Source organism: Semicossyphus pulcher, unplaced genomic scaffold, assembly GCF_022749685.1.
Source record: "Semicossyphus pulcher isolate SPU_LCO1_2020_fin unplaced genomic scaffold, fSemPul1.0.p SCAF_11, whole genome shotgun sequence".
NCBI lineage: Eukaryota > Metazoa > Chordata > Actinopteri > Labriformes > Labridae > Semicossyphus > Semicossyphus pulcher.
Window position 1 is genome coordinate 29,309,804 of NW_027211615.1, and position 16,065 is coordinate 29,325,868.

A 16,065-nucleotide genomic window follows, 5' to 3' on the forward strand; every position below is an offset into this window, starting at 1 on the left:
TTGCCTGTGAATCATCTCCGGCTGAAGGCCTGATGGGCCCTATTTTCCAAAATAAACACGACATTACACATCGCTGCTGCAACTCCGAACCAGAAAAACAACAGTGAAGTTTGGGGGGCTATATCCACAGGTAATTTTGCAATTCTCTGTGGAACAAGAGCTGTTAATTTTATGCATTTACATGTATCATGACGATTAAAAGAAGACGTCTGTTTCGTCTTTATTCTAGCACAAATAATTCATCCCTAGTTGTTCTTTTAGACGAGAACAGGAAAACTGAATATTTCATATTACATTAAATTAATAGTAACTTTGGCTGTTCGTTTGCCTTGTAAATCTGCTTTAGAGCAGCAGTCTAAGTTAAAGGAACTTATAAGTTTATAGAAGAGGCCACTGATAAACAACCTGACAATCCACTTACATTTGTTTGTTTCTTTTGAGACATTTTAAGATTTTAAACAGTTTGAGGGAAACGCATCTCTTGGCTGTTTGTATTTCATCCAATAAGAATTTGCCTGTGAGAAGTTGAGCCCCGTCTTTTAAATCCGAGCAAACAGAAAACACCACACACAACGTGAAGACTTACAGCAGGATGCACGGACAGAAGATTAAAGGTCGCCTCGTTGAACATCTTTGCAGAAAATCACCCGTTTCAGCATGCAGGTTGCGGGTTCAGAGGTCGTTTCATAAAGCGAGAAGAATTTAAAAACACAAACAGGAACATGCAGATCGCTGAGGAGAACTCGGCAGGCTTATAGGAATGGTCTTCATGAGTCTTCTGGGAGCGACGGCCAACTTCTGGTGTCGCCAGAAGTTTAGCAATCAAGGTCAAGACTTCCTTTTTCGTGCGCTGCTTTGTTTGATGTACTTGAGAAGCGAGAATGGAGTTGAGATGCGACGTCTAAGAACAGATTGTTGCTGCAGCAACATGCAGATGTCTGTTTATAGAGATCAATAAAAAGACAAATCGTCAGTGGACTGCATTCGGCTCCTTTTGCTCTCTCCAAAGCCTGCTGATACATGATTGGTCAATACTACTCAGACTATTGGGCCGCTGGTTTAGCTCAGTTGGTAGAGCAGGCGCCATGTACAGAGTCCTCTGTAGAGACATCTACAGTCCTTGATGCTCTAATCGAAGGATCAACTCTCAGTCTGCCGATCATTTGGTGAGTGTCATCCCTCACTCTCTCCTCCCCACGCTTCCTGTTTCTCAGACTACAATCGCGCTAAAAACGGAAACCAGAGAACTTCTGATACCAAAATCCCGTCCCGCGCCTACAGATTCTTTTTATGCAGAATCTGTGAATAGAAATGACTTGTCTTTATACTTAGCTAAGCTAAGCTAGGCTAAACACGTGCTGGTTGTAATTCTAAGCTTAGTTCTTGAAGACGTTTCAGCCAAGAAGAAGAACTTCAAGTCCAGCTGCCTTTTGGATTGAGAAGAACTACCACGACCTGGATGACTGAGAACCTTCACAGACGTGTTGGTTGTAGGTTCATGTTTAAAGGATCCATATGAGTGTTGTCAGCAACAGCATAATGCCTGAAAAATGTAATATTGCTTTGATGTCGCTGTAGTTCTGTGAGATACATGTTGACACACACGCTAACACGACTGGAAAAAAAGATCTGAAGTGAGGTGTTCCGGGTCAGAGAAACGATGGAAATATCACGTATGTAACGTTTGACCTGATGAGCTCCGTCCTGTTCGGTCAGCCTGCACTTCAGTCCGGTTCTGTTCCCTGTAAAGAATTTATCACTGTAATGCATTTATCATGTTCTCTCAGTGCTGTCAGGGCCGAAAGACAAAACTCACATTAAATATGTATGTACAGTAAATCTTCAGACTCAACACTGGCCTCTTTTTCTCCATCCCAAGGTTTAAGATACTTTATACACTCTTAATTTCTGAGCAGAGCAGCAGGTTACTCTTCTCCTTTGGCACAGATCTGATTATTATGTGACTTCCTGTAACGTGAAAACACACAGCAACAAGTTCATCCATCTATTTGTCTCAATAAAGTCGTAGTTTAACCTCCTTCCTGGGCCTCACGGGCAGATCAGGCTTCCTGCCTCGTCCGCAATCTGAATTATTATTTTAATCATTGTTGTGCTCGCCTTTGTAATGTGTCTGCTGTCACCTTAAGTAATGGCTTACAATGAAAGGTGCTATTAAAGCCATTTATTATGCTCCGGCTGCTTCTTTTTTTAGCCGGTAATTTTCCTCTCTTTGCACCTGTGACTTCTCTAAAACTGTGGGATAAATATTCACAGCCGGAGCAGGAGTGGCACTTCAGGGGCACTGCGACCTTGAGGTCTTAACAAAGGGGAACAGGAAGGGAAAGTTCGTCGTAGTTTTAAGCTTTTTTGAGAGGCTGTCAGGCAGTTCCAGTCTAAAGCTGGGTTTGTGAAATTAGCATTTAAGCTAACGAGGTGATAACAAACACAGACACCTGCAGTTTGGCTGCTAAAGAGAACCAGCGTGTGAGGACTGTTAGGGTCTTGTGCCGTCGGCAGTGCGCATATAAAATCATAAAGATCAAATCACAGGGAAGTTCTTCTAACAGCTCACAACTAGAGAAGGTAACATAAATATCTGACATTGTCAAAGTAGTTTATTTCTTTTGTCATTTTCAGCTGTAACATTTAAAGGCGGAGTTAATCAGCCGGGTCCGACCTGTTGGAAATGTCTGCTCTAACTTTAAACACAATCTTCAAACCTTTAGCATTACCAAACTTTAACAAGGCTAACTTACTAACCTGTTTTTTTTACTTTAAAACCACACATACTGATCATAAATATATTTAGTGTGAGTTTCAACAAGCTAACAACACTGGGTCCAGAGTATGTTTGCTGTTCACAGACTTACTGAAAACTTTCAGACTTCATCTTCTTTCTCTGCCCCCGATTTTCTCCAACAGATGACCATGTATGCAGACGATGTCGTGGTTTCCTTCCCTGTGATTGTAAACAAACATTGTGTTTCATTCTATACATGTAGTTGGTTTAGTCCAGATGTTCCCAATCTAGGGGTTGAACATCTCGAAATGTTCAATGTGAGGTAAATGTGAGGTGAAGTATTTGACCCTCGCCGTCATCCCTTCAGCCCCCATCCCGTGACACTCACCCTCATCCCTTCATCCCCCATTACTTGATCCTTACCCTCATCCCTTCAGCCCCCATTAGTCAACCCTTTATCCATTCATCCCCCATCCCTCAACCTTTACCCTCATCCCCTCATCTCTCACCCTTACCCTCATCCCCATTCCTTGATCTTTACCCTCATTCCTTGTTTCCATCATCCCTACATCCATCAACCTTTACCCTCATCCCTTCTTATCCTCATCCCTTGGCCATTACCCTCATCCATTCATCCCCTCATTCCTCGAACCTTACCCTCATCCCTTCATCCCCTCATCCTTCAACCCTTACCCTCATCCCTTCGTTTCCCCATTCCTTGACCCTTACCCTCATCCCTTCATCCCCTCATCCTTCGACCCTTACCCTCATCCCTTCGTTTCCCCATTCCTTGACCCTTACCCTCATCCCTTTATCCCTCATTCCTCGACCTTGACCTTCATCCATACATCCGCCATTGCTCGACCCTTACCCTCATTCCCACATCCCTTGACCCTTACCCTCATCCCTTCAGCCCCGATTCCTCGAGCCTTACCTTCATCCTTTCATCCCTTATTCCTCAACCCTTACCCTCATCCCTTCATCCCCTATTCCTTGACCCTAACCCTCATCTCTTTATCCCCCATTCCTTGACCCTTACCCTCATCCCTCCATCCCCCATTCCTTGACCCTATCCCTCATCCCTACAACCCCATTCCTCGACCCTTACCCTCATCCCTTCATCCCCCATTCCTCGACCTTGAACCTCATCCCTACATCCGCCATTGCGCGACCCTTACCCTCATCCCCACATCCCGTGACCCTTACCCTCATCCCTTCATCCCCCATTCCTTGACCCTTACCCTCATCCCTTCATCCCCCATTCCCTGACACTTACCCTCATCCCTTCAGCCCCAACCCTCGACCCTTACCCTCATCCCTTCATCCCCTATTCCTTGACCCTAACCCTCATCTCTTTATCCCCCATTCCTTGACCCATACCCTCATCCCTTCATCCTCCATTCCTTGACCCTTACCCTCATCCCTCCATCCCCCATTCCTTGACCCTATCCCTCATCCCTACAACCCCATTCCTCGACCCTTACCCTCATCCCTTCATCCCCCATTCCTTGACCTTGAACCTCATCCCTACATCCGCCATTGCGCGACCCTTACCCTCATCCCTTCATCCCCCATTCCTTGACACTTACCCTCATCCCTTCAGCCCCAACCCTCGACCCTTACCCTCATCCCTTCATCCCCCATTCCTTGACCCTAACCCTCATCCCTACATCCCACATTCTTCAACCCTACCCATCATCCCTTTGTTCCAGTCATCCCTTGACCTTTACTCCCATCCCTTCATCTCTGCATCTAAATTCTTAGTCTGTAAAGTAACTAAAGCTGTTGGACAGATATCTTGGAGGAGTCTACAAAGCAGTGTACATTTTTATTTCCTGTGAGATGTATTGTTATGGAAGTATAAAATAAGATGAAAGCCAAAGTCTCCAGTAGAGTACAAGAACCAGAAATGTTTGACACCATCACTAGTGTTATAATTTAATGTTTTAATGTTCGGACTTTTACTCAATTTAAAACTTTATATCCATGTTTTCATTGGAGGATATTTCTGTCTTATAAATGATTCAAAGTCTTCCTCCTGGTTCATCACTGACAGGTTTACATCTTACGCCTCTCAGCCGTGCAGAAATGATTTCACACTCGGAGCAGCTTGTCGGCTTCTTCTGTAAATAAGACGGATGTTCAGCGCACGTTCCCGTCAATTATTTATCACGATTGAGTTTTCACCACGACATCATCGAGGAGCAAAACTCAAGACGCACAACACAGACAGGAGGGCATATGTGAGTGGTGATGAGCTTACAGATGCACAAGAGAATCTGAAGTGTGTTCCTGCCTTAAACGCACACACAGACACACACACCCTCCCACTCACCGACACACACTCCTCTCTGTGTGCGAATTAATTTTCATGTTTTCATGTGGTCGTGTTTTTGTTGTTCTTCGTGCAGCGACGTCGTGTTGGACAGATTCTGCTCTGATATTGTGTGTGTGTGCGTGTGTGTGTGTGCGTGTGTGTGTGTGTGTGTGTGTTTGTTTGGGAGTGGGCTGTTTCACTCTGCTTTACTCGCCCACACACACACACACCATCACATGTTTCTTTCTCCTCTTCCTCCTGTGTGTCTGTCATTTAGCTTTTATCCGTCCAACATCCACAGCGCTCTGATCCTACCTGCTGAGAAACATCCAGAAACTGAGCATCAAAAACAAAACAAATGTTTGGTTCTCAGTGGTGGAAAGAAAATTCACTGGAGAACTTTAGAACATTTTTAATGTACTGATACTTAATTAAATATTTTGTGCTACTTTATACTTGTACTCTGCTGCTTTCCAGAAGTACATACTGCTGTCTTTACTCAGCTACATTTATCCCACAGCATTAGTTACTTTTATAAATAAGATTATCCTGCGAACATCATCAACATAATCACTAGGCCACTGAAGCTTCAGAAGCGTCCAGTGTCTGTTTTGCACACTGAGGCCTCTGTGGTTTTGTTTGTGATAATGAAAAAGAAACATCCGCTTAGACTTTCAAATTAAAGCGTTTTAAAAGTGCAACAATAATGGCCTCATGTTAACCGTTGTGTAACAGAGTTTGGTTCTGTTAAGATGACTTGGTTAGGTTGAAGAAAGAATCATGATTTGTGTTTACACAAGTACTAACTCAACATTAAGTCAACATTACTTATTTGGCGACTGGATGAAGTCTTGTGTTTGAGCTGTCCATCATCACTGGCCACTGACCCAGGAAGACTTTCTCAATGTTTAGAATAAAGTCTACTTTTAAGTAATAATCTGGAAGATGTTGATGTAAATAAATGTCAGTTAGGTCTCTATCTATCGCCGAGTGAGGTAACACAATGGTGACTGAGCCTGTGACCCACTGATGAAAGCCTTTGCATTTGCAGTATATAGTATTATTACAGACTGGCTGTCTGTGGCGGCGCCCAGTTAGTGACGCGTTTTCCATCAGCCAGCAGTGGTCGGTCTGCCAGAGAGGGTAGGCGGAGCTCATCCCGCACCCTCCGGTCTTCCTCCTCCATCCACCTCACCGTACCCCCTGCCCGCCTCAGCACCATGGGGGCTAGAGCTTTCAGCCGCTCTGCTCCCCAGCTCTGGAATTCCCTCCCACCCGACCTCCGAAACTGCACCACCCTCCCGATCTTTAAATCAAATCTCAAAACCCATCTGTTCCGCCTCACCTACTCTCCCCAACTCTAAGCACTGTCCCTCACCCACTCCTAATGTATTTTATCTGGTCTGTTTTACCCTTGTTGGTGTTTTTAGTCTTGTTTGTGTTTTTCTTTTTGTACAGCGACCTTGAGTGTCCTGAAAGGCGCTTATAAATAAAATGTATTATTATTATTATTATTATTACAAAAAACATGAAGCCAGAGGCCAGTGTCCAGAAATGAGGCAGTGATTCTCAATGTCTTTGGCTTGTGAGATCATGTGTCGGACGTCTATGAGCCGTTCAAAGGTCCAACAAAGACACATTTCACAACTAGACTTTGCATAAAAATGTATTTAACTATATAATTATTCAACATTTATCAAAGAAATAAAAGATTAGAGAAATGTATTTCATCTCACAATCTCTCAGATTCATCTGGTGACCATTGGGAGGGGCCTGACCCTCAGGTTGGGAACTCTTGGACTAAACTAGTAAACCAGTAAATCACTCTTCTTAGATGCATCAGTGTTAACGAATTCTTACTTTTGACATTCAGCTGATGAAACTTTTTCTTTTCTTATTTTGAAGGCAGTACTTTTATAAGTATTTTTACACTGTTGTAGTACTGTTACGTGCACAAAGCATCAGACTGCATCTTTCACTACTGCTGCCTTCTTCTCTCTCCTGTGTAGTAAAGACGAAAATGCCCCCAGAACATTTATTCTCCATCTTTAAACCAAAAAATGCTCCGATATGGAAAGCAAGAACAACAATAGCTCCCTGACAGACGGAGCTGCTCCATCTGCTGAAGAAAAGTGTGAGATTTGGTCAAAAGCTGCAGAAAATCTGCTTAATAGACCTTCAGCTGAGATTGTTTTGTTGAAAACATTTTTGGACTTCAATAAGAGACAAAAATTACTTGATAAGATTGAATTTTTTTGCAGCGTGTGCTTTGGAACAATAGAAGAAAAATGTGAAAGGAGCCGTTTTAACAATCGCCACATTCGGCTTCATTCAGAGCGGGACTGTGTGTTCACAGCCGCCTTCAAGGCCAACACACCAGGGAGCAAAAAAAATCAAACGTGTGATTCCATAGAGAGAGAAAAAATCTGTTGTCGCGCTGCAGACAACGAGGTGCTGAGAGAGGGAAGCTGAGGACATGTTCATGCTCCGGATCGACGTTTCTGCTGTGAAATGAACTTCATTTGCACGTGTTTGTCCTTGAAAGCAGTTTCTCATTCCTGCAGAGGAGAGCGGAAAATTAGATGCTACAATATCACAAATGTGGCTTTTAGATTTGTGTTTTCCTAGACAGCAGGAGAAACATTCGCGGATCCCTCGCAGTCACAGCCGGCCTCCATTTCCCCTAAAAATCATCTATTTTCTAATGAAAAAACAACATGCAGCTCCTTGTTTTTAATCTGAGTCCGCTGATGATTTGAGAAGCAGGTACAGCGATGTGGCATCACCTCTCGGGCTTCATCTATATTCCAGTCGATGTGTTTATTTGGCTCCTGCAGCATGACACATTTCCAGCAGAGCCTGTGTTGCCATGGTTTAGCCGAGCATCAAACCATGGAAACAGTAATCAGGGGGGCCACGGCGGTCTGATCGATTTCAAAGGGAGCCAACAATATTAATTTCTGACAAAAGGAAAGAATGACGCTGGCTCTCGGTTTGCTGTGTGTCTCTGAGAGGAAAGAAGGCGTGATGGATCTGTCTTTGAGGCCGGTCTGAGCCGAACCGTTTCATTCCAACGCTGGCAGAGTTGGTTTCCAAATTAGGAAATGCACCATTTTTTAAAAAGTGACATTTTTACTGCAGCCCAGCGGCTCAATGTTTTGGTCAATAGCATCTAATGTAGCTGAACGAGGCTTTGCAACCCTTTGAATTTGTTATTTTTAAGGACAAGTCTGCTGATAAAACCTGCAAAACGTGAAATTGTGCCTCACTGAGGGATGAAAAGTACACGCTTGCATTAAACGACAGGACCAACAGGGGGCGATAATGACAGTAGCAAAGGACAAACGCGGGATAAAGAGCATGTAGGGAGGTGGTTTACGGTTAGACTGTCACACTGGAGTTTGTTTCCAGAGTGAAACTAAGAATCAACGCTAATTGTTTTAGAAAAGTCCGAACCAAATATACGACCATATTTGTTATAAATAGGATGCGCCCACTAGTGGCTAGAGTAATTATGTCGGCAGAAAAGGCGGATGGATGGGTCAAACATTCCCAAAACTTTCCCCCTGGAGACCCAGAAGTTTAAGTCCCATCAACATCCAACGTTCAGTTCTTTTCAGTCACATACTTAATGTCACTTATCTGACTAATACGTCTTCTAACTTACATAACAGGTAATTATTTTAACTCAAACCATGATCTTTTGTCCAAATTTAAGGCAGCTGTGGTGCCTGGACCTAAACTGCATCTGTCAGTTTGAAAGCTAATCCTCAAAACGTTTGTGTAGGTAGTTGAAGAGGGTAGGAATCAGTGAAAGTTTCAGAAGGGACCTTGGAGCTACCCTTCGGTCCTGATCCAAGTCCTACCTCACAGCTAGAGAATGGGGTGTCTCAATTAGAAGTCTCCCAAAAAAAACTATTTCCAGTGGTGTCCCGCAGGGCTGTTATCGTGGACCATAACTTATTGACATTCTTACTCTTGAGCAGATAATGGTTGACAGAATTCCAATATTCTGCGCTATGCTGATGACACCCAACTCTACATACACACCCTCAGACACTCTGAGAGACTGCTTACATGGCTGTCCTTATTGCCTCCCCAGACACACTGCACAAAGTTTTCATTCTAAATTTGTCCATCTCTGCTTTTATTACATCCTCTGTTGCTGAGGAAAAACAATTTTGGTGTAATGTAACACCCCGGCCTTCATTTTGACAAATATCAGAAATAACGTCTCATTTCCCCCTAAAGGACATCCTCAGACTACACCCCCTCTTTTCCACTGAGTTTTAGAGGCCCTGTGACTCTTTTTAGTTTTTAACCAACACAGCCATCTCTCCCTCACCTTTACTAAACCGTTTAAACCCTGAACTTGACCCGGGTATCCAGAGTCAAAGTACTGCACTTTTTGCACCCATAATGAGCCACCACCACCTCTGTGTGTGTACCTTTGTGTCTGTTTTCTTTCATCAACACAAACAAAGCAAAGAGACAAACACACAGGCCTTTAAACACAAACTTCCATTTCATTTTGTAGACCGCTTATAAGTCACAGGAGCTGGAGCGTCTCCCAGCATGCACTTGGCACAAGATTGGGAACACCCTGGACAGGTGCCTGGTCTGTAGCTGGAAGACTGGAACCCATAAAGCTAGCCTAATGCTGCATCCCCAGTCTGTTATTTTAATGTGCACTGTGAATATTAGAGTATTACTTTTAATTAAACATTAATAAACATTAATATTTGGTTTCTTTCTAAACATTTACACCATCATTGATTCCTTTTTATTCGCCTGGCTGTGAGTAACCTCGTGTTCTGTAGCGTTCTCACTTTCACAGTATGAACAGCACTAAGCTTCCTTTAAAAGCTTCACATTGGGAATATAGTCAAATTTAAATGTACATAATTTTTTACTTTTAAAACAGTAGCATACGGTCCCAGTGCAAAGTGTCCGTTGCTCATTATACTGTATACTAAGCTGTGCACGTTAATTTATAACCCCCCTCATGGATGCAAAAGGAAACAGGCGTGCACTTCATCAGGCAATCACACTGACATTTTCCAAGATAGATTTTTTTTCCCCTTATGGAGAATTATGTACATCCAGCATATCCATCAGCCCACATCTGAGAAATGTTTCATCAGCAGCAGGAAAACTAAATACCACAGCAGATTCTCACAGTGATAAAAGAAATGTCAACGCTTTCTTTTTCATGTTTTTTACAGTGCTTCAGAATCACATCGAAACACATGTTCAATTAGAAAAACGAGCAGGTGGGAACAGTTATCATAACCCCATGATGCCATAGACCTTTTTATTGATATTTTTTCACAACAGCAGCAGTGCTTTTTTGTGCTCCAAGTGGGTTGGATTTCATCCTTTCAGAGCAGAGCAGTTACAGTGCATCGCCAATGTGTGCAGAAGCGTTGTACAGCAGAAGCTTACCTGGATGAAATGCAACTTCCATTGGATTGACAGAGCCACCAGATGAGATTCACACTGAGCTGATCAATACTGTACACAAAGAGGCTATTCACCACAGAGCTGCAATCAGGCAGGATGGCTACAGTACAACCAAGCTGTAATCTGGCTCACACATCCAACATGGCTGCCATGAAAAAGTCCCTCAGAAACATGACAAGTGAGGAGCCAGCGTGGACGCCATTCTCTGGCAGCCATCGTTGACGATGTGTCGTACAGCAGGACTTTCTGTCATGTACGATTCTTTTCTTTTTTTTACAGAGACTCCGTCTGCTTCTCCCGGTGCGACAAACTCCCTGCAGCTGTTTGAGGCAGGTTAGGTTTTTTTTTCTCTTTAATTTAGCAAACAAATGCATTTTTTATATTTGTGCAGGAGAGGCTTGTTAACGGAGTCTTTTCAGTAATCTGTCTCGCTTTCTTGCTGAGAATTAGATGAACAAATCCATACCACTCTCACATCCGTCCTCGTGGTTAGCTTAGCATAGCATAAAGATGCAAACAATGGGAAAAATCCACCTACCAGCTCTTCTTTAGCTTGCTTTTTAACATTAACAAATAATATCTTGTGGGAGTTAGGTGTTTAGACATGCTAAGCTAACATTAATACTGATGGTATTAGCTTCTTATAAAATGGAAACAAATGGAGCCAGACAGCCTGGCTCTGTCTAAACTTCGTTCTGTCTGTTTCACCAACACCTGGAAGCACATGCTGTTGTGTAAAATCGGTGTCCTTCCCCTAAATGTTCTGATCTTGAGCCTGAGACCTTTAGCCTAGCTTAGCATGACAAAGGAAAGCAGGGGGAAACTGCTAGCCTGGCTCTTTTCTAAGTAAAACAATACAACTGCCAACACCTCCAGTCTCTTAATAACCTCATATTTGTTTAATGCGTGCACTTACTGACATGTAAGAACAGTTTATGGTCTCACACAGAGACCTGTGGTTTCAATTATTAGCTTGTTTCCGTTAAACATAAATTGGTTCCAGCGTGTTCACATCAAACTATAATTATCCTTCTGATCATTTCTGTTTGTGGATTCAACAAATAGAGATGTTGCTACAGCCAGGCTAGCTGTTTTCCTCTGCGTCCAGTCATTATGCTAAGCTAGGATAATCATCTCCAGACTCCAGCTCTGTACTTGAAGGGGAAGTCCAACGTACATAAAACAAGTTTGGGAAACAAGTGGCGTCTCCAGAAGGAGCTTCATAATGTCTGACAAATTTCCTTACGTGATGTCACTTGAGTCAGAGTTAGCTGGCGGCTAAGGACGACAAGTTAGACCTCATTGGCCTGCAGCTCCATTCCACTGGAGTCCAGAGGCTCCAGGCCACATCACTTTTAGCATCGCACACCTGGACATGACTAAAGTGTCAAAAGTCAAGATGCATTGTTGTTAATCTGCCAGGTTTTGACTTTTTGTATGAAAGTGGGAAATATAAAAGACGATACAGCTGGTTCTGCTGTATTAACTTCTAATCTTTCCCAACAGTGATGTAGAAGAGCAATGACCGATCTGTGAAGAACTCTGAAAGCCACAGATGCAAGAGTGGTATAAACTGTTACATCTAACTCTCAGCAAGAAAGGGAATGAGTCCATTTCCCAAAACGACCTCCAAAGGACAGGGTTCCTTCACATTCACAGTCTGAGATTTCTGAAGGGGAACAAACAGAGGGGAAGTTTCCCCCATACTCACCCGAACATCTGTTTCTCTATATTCAATACATAGCTTAGCTTAGCTTAGCTTAGCTTAAATGCCCTTTTCACAAAGTTGATTCTATTACTGCAATGGATCACTGCTGAAAATCCCTTGAAGGTTAACTCTTTAAACCTGGCTCTAATTTTTTGAGGTCTAAATGAGCAAATTTAATTTTAAAACCGCAGCAGTGAAACAGGCTGTAATGTCTGCAACATAAGCCTTGATGGGTCAAAGGTCGTCTACTAAAAGTTCTGGTTGTTTCCACTGACAGGCTCAGATTGTTATTCTAAGTGTGTGACAACATGACAGAAAGGATCCCTACAGAGATAGACCTTTTTGTTACAGAGGATTTTTTAACCACAAACAGACGTTACATCGCTCTCTGCACACACACCAGACTCCATTCAGAAAAACTGTGATTTAAGCTCTCAGAATTAGGTAGATGCTTGTCAACAGCTACTGTTGTGTTTTACACAATTATTTAGTTGGATTCAAACTAACCTTGTAAAAACACCAACCAACTAACAGACGGAGGAGGACCAGTAACTCCTGTTTACTGTGAGGTAAAATACCATTTTTTGTCAGTGGAGTCTGGTGTGTGTGCAGAGAGCGATGTAACGTCTGTTTGTGGTTAAAACAATCATCTTCCTCTGTAACAAAAAGGTCTATCTCTGTAGGGATCCTTTCTGTCATGTTGTCACACACTTAGAATAACAATCTGAGCCTGTCAGTGGAAACAACAAGAACTTTTAGTGGACGACCTTTGATCAGGCGTTACATTGCAGCCATTACAGCCAGATTTGTGGTTGCAGGCTGAAGCAATCTATTGTAGAAATTCAAAAACCTTTCTGTATTTTAGACCCCAAAATATGTAAAGAAAATAATTATTTTGGTCTAAAACATAGAATTTAAGACCCTACGAAGTTGCTTCTTGACGTATTTGATTCCTATTTAAACTTCTTATGTTGCATATCCTCAAATTTCCCAAATAACGCCAAAGACATGAACTCAGCGTCCCCAATGGCAGCTGCCGCCCTGAAAATGTTGACAGCTTTTCTGGCACCTGAAACAGATTTCTTATTTCTCTGCGTTTTTTTCTGTTGAAAATGTGCTTTTAAGGGTTCAGCAGCAGCCAAAGCTTGACATTTTACATGTGATGGTTTGGTGGGAGGTAAGACGGTGATCTCGATCAGAATACCATGACATTTTGCGATGTTTTAAAAGTCCTCTCCCGCAGTGGAAGAAACAAATGCCAAATTCCAGCAGGTGACTGTAGGAACCCTGCGGTATCAGCCCTGTTCCCCGTGATCTGGAGTTGGATTTATTTAGCCTGACATGAAATGGAACATCAAAGCTAATATTCACAATAAGAATGCATCTTCAACAAGAGGTCTGGCTCTTCATTCCCTCTGAGTCAATCACTTTGCTCTATTTGTACAGTGTGATGCCCATTCCACTGAATCCAGACTCTTTTGCAAATGAAAGTAAAAATCACACTGATGCATACTACATTAACAATCATTTTGGAGCCTTATTTAAAGTGATATCAGTCACAGCAAGGAAAAGAAAACACACACTGGCCCCAAAATGAACCAAATCTGTATCTTTTTCAAACTAAAGTCATGCTTTTATCTCCGTCTGGGCCAGGCACGTCTGAGGAACTAAACTAAACTTGTTGTAGGCACCAGTATTTCCCCTTATTGAGACAGGAAAATGAAACACAAAGATTATTTTTTGCCCGCGGGGCTCATGGTAGCTTAGTCTTAAGCTGTTTGTGCTTACAAGCCAACTGACGTTGACTGTCAAACTCATATGGCAAAGTGAGTCTGCAGGCTGCAGTCCAGTGCAGCACGTACAGGCGGGGCCCCTGCATCCGGGGCTATGGGCTTTCTCCAAGTCACTATAACAACACCATCACCTGCAAGCCAGTCTCAGAGCTTCACCAGCATAACATCCACCAACACTTCTCCTCTGCACCAACCGCAGCCGCCTTTTTTCGTTAAAACAAAAACCCATCCCACTGGTGAATAAATGACAGCCATTCAGAGAGCACAAAGCAGACTGGATGGCAGGTCAATACATTTCCACAGTCCTCCGCTCCATCTATCAGGTGCATGCTCAATAATGCAGCCACATTATCATAAACAATCTGGGTGTAGCCCTCAGGGGGAACCTGGGGAGTGAAAGATTTGTGGGAGGTGGTGGGTTTGATTCGATTCTGGCATTATACAGATGATCACAGATGAGGGTGGAGCAGGGAGGAGGGGGTCATTATGGCTGGTAATCATTGTTCATGCCCTGCAGCATTTAAAGCGTATTAGTTTGTGGAAAGCCTGTTTGAAGTCCTCGTTGGACATGGTGTAAATGATGGGGTTGATTAACGAGTTGAGGTAACCGAGCCAGGTGAAAATGTCAAATAACTCCGGGTGGAAGCAGGAGTCGCAGACAGGCACTAAGAGAGTGTAAATGAAAAACGGGAGCCAGCAGATGATGTAGGCTCCCAGGATTATTCCCAAAGTTTTGGTCGCCTTCCTCTCCCGCGCGGCGGAGATGCGCTTCTTCTCCAGCAGCGCGTCGGACACAGTGACTTTGACTTGGCTCACGTTCGCGGACGAGGTAGTGTCACAGGAGGAGGTGTCGTTCGTCCCGTAGTTCAGGGAGGTGGTGGACGCCACCGAGCCGGGGGAGTTGGTGATCAGGTGCGCGGAGGTTAGTCTCTTCCCCGGCTTGTTGCTCGACTGCTTCAGGATGCGCTTCCGTGCCTCCACGTAAATCCTCCCGTACAGCGCGATGAGCAGCAGCGTGGGGATGTAGAACGCGCCGAAGGTGGAGTAGATGGTGTAGAAAATGTGGTCGGTGTTCACGTTACACGTTGTCACCTCCTCTGCCTTCACCTGGCGCCAGAAGAAAGGCGGCAGAGAGATGGAGATGGCGATCACCCAGGCGGTGGCCACCATCCCGGCTGCGCGCGCCGGGGTGCGCTTCTTGGAGTACTCCACCGCGTCCGTGATGGCCCAGTAGCGGTCGAGCGCAATTACGCACAGGTGGAGGATGGACGCGGTGCAACACGTTATATCCGAGGAGAGCCAGATGTCACACATCACCTGCCCCAGTGTCCACGTCTGGCTGACGGTGTAGAGCGCGCTGATGGGCATCACCAGGATGGACACGAGCAGGTCCGTGACAGCCAGGGAGGCGATCAGAAAGTTGGCCGGGGTGTGCAGTTTGCGGGATTGGTAAATGGTGGCGATGACGAACGCGTTGGAAAGCGTCGTGGCGAAAGTTATGAGCGCTAAGGTCAAGCCTACACCCGCCTGGAAAGCCAAGTTAGCGTCCTTCTCCTCCGCTTTCGACGTGAAATTTTCATGGGTGTAGTTGGTGGAGATGTTCAACAGCTCTCCGTAGGCGACAGGCGTTGGTTTGAGCTGGCTGGCATTCTCCATCCCTCCACCTTCCCTCGTCAGATCCCCCTGTCATTGAGCTCGAAGGAAAGCCTGGAGATCACTCTGAAATCACTCAAATATTCATCCGCCACGCGCGTGTCTCGTCTCTTGGAGAATAAGAGCGGCTCCATCTCCAGCAGCAGAAGCGCAGCAGCAGTTATCCAACAATCAGACGACAGGTGTTGCCTTACAGACACATTTCTGCCTCCTCCTCTTCATCTTCCTCACTTCACCCGCAGCATTTTACACTATTTCATCAGCTTTACTATCCAACAGATAAAGATACAGTGGCGCGCAGAGATGCCTCTCCATCATCCAAAATAAATCTTTAGCTGTGACATTTTCTTTCTTCTCCAGAATCACATCCGGTGTGACAGAGAGAAAAAGA

General features: G+C 44.1%; 1 protein-coding gene across 1 annotated transcript; it reads right to left on the reverse strand.

Annotated features, from left to right (window-relative positions):
• Positions 1–14,303: 14,303 nt before the first annotated feature.
• Positions 14,304–15,800, reverse strand: LOC138584983 (5-hydroxytryptamine receptor 1B-like). The gene has a single exon (XM_069657192.1). The coding sequence runs from the start codon at positions 15,675–15,677 to the stop codon at positions 14,526–14,528; it is 1,152 nt and encodes a 383-aa protein (XP_069513293.1). The 5' UTR covers positions 15,678–15,800; the 3' UTR covers positions 14,304–14,525.
• Between the last annotated feature and the right edge of the window lie 265 nt (positions 15,801–16,065).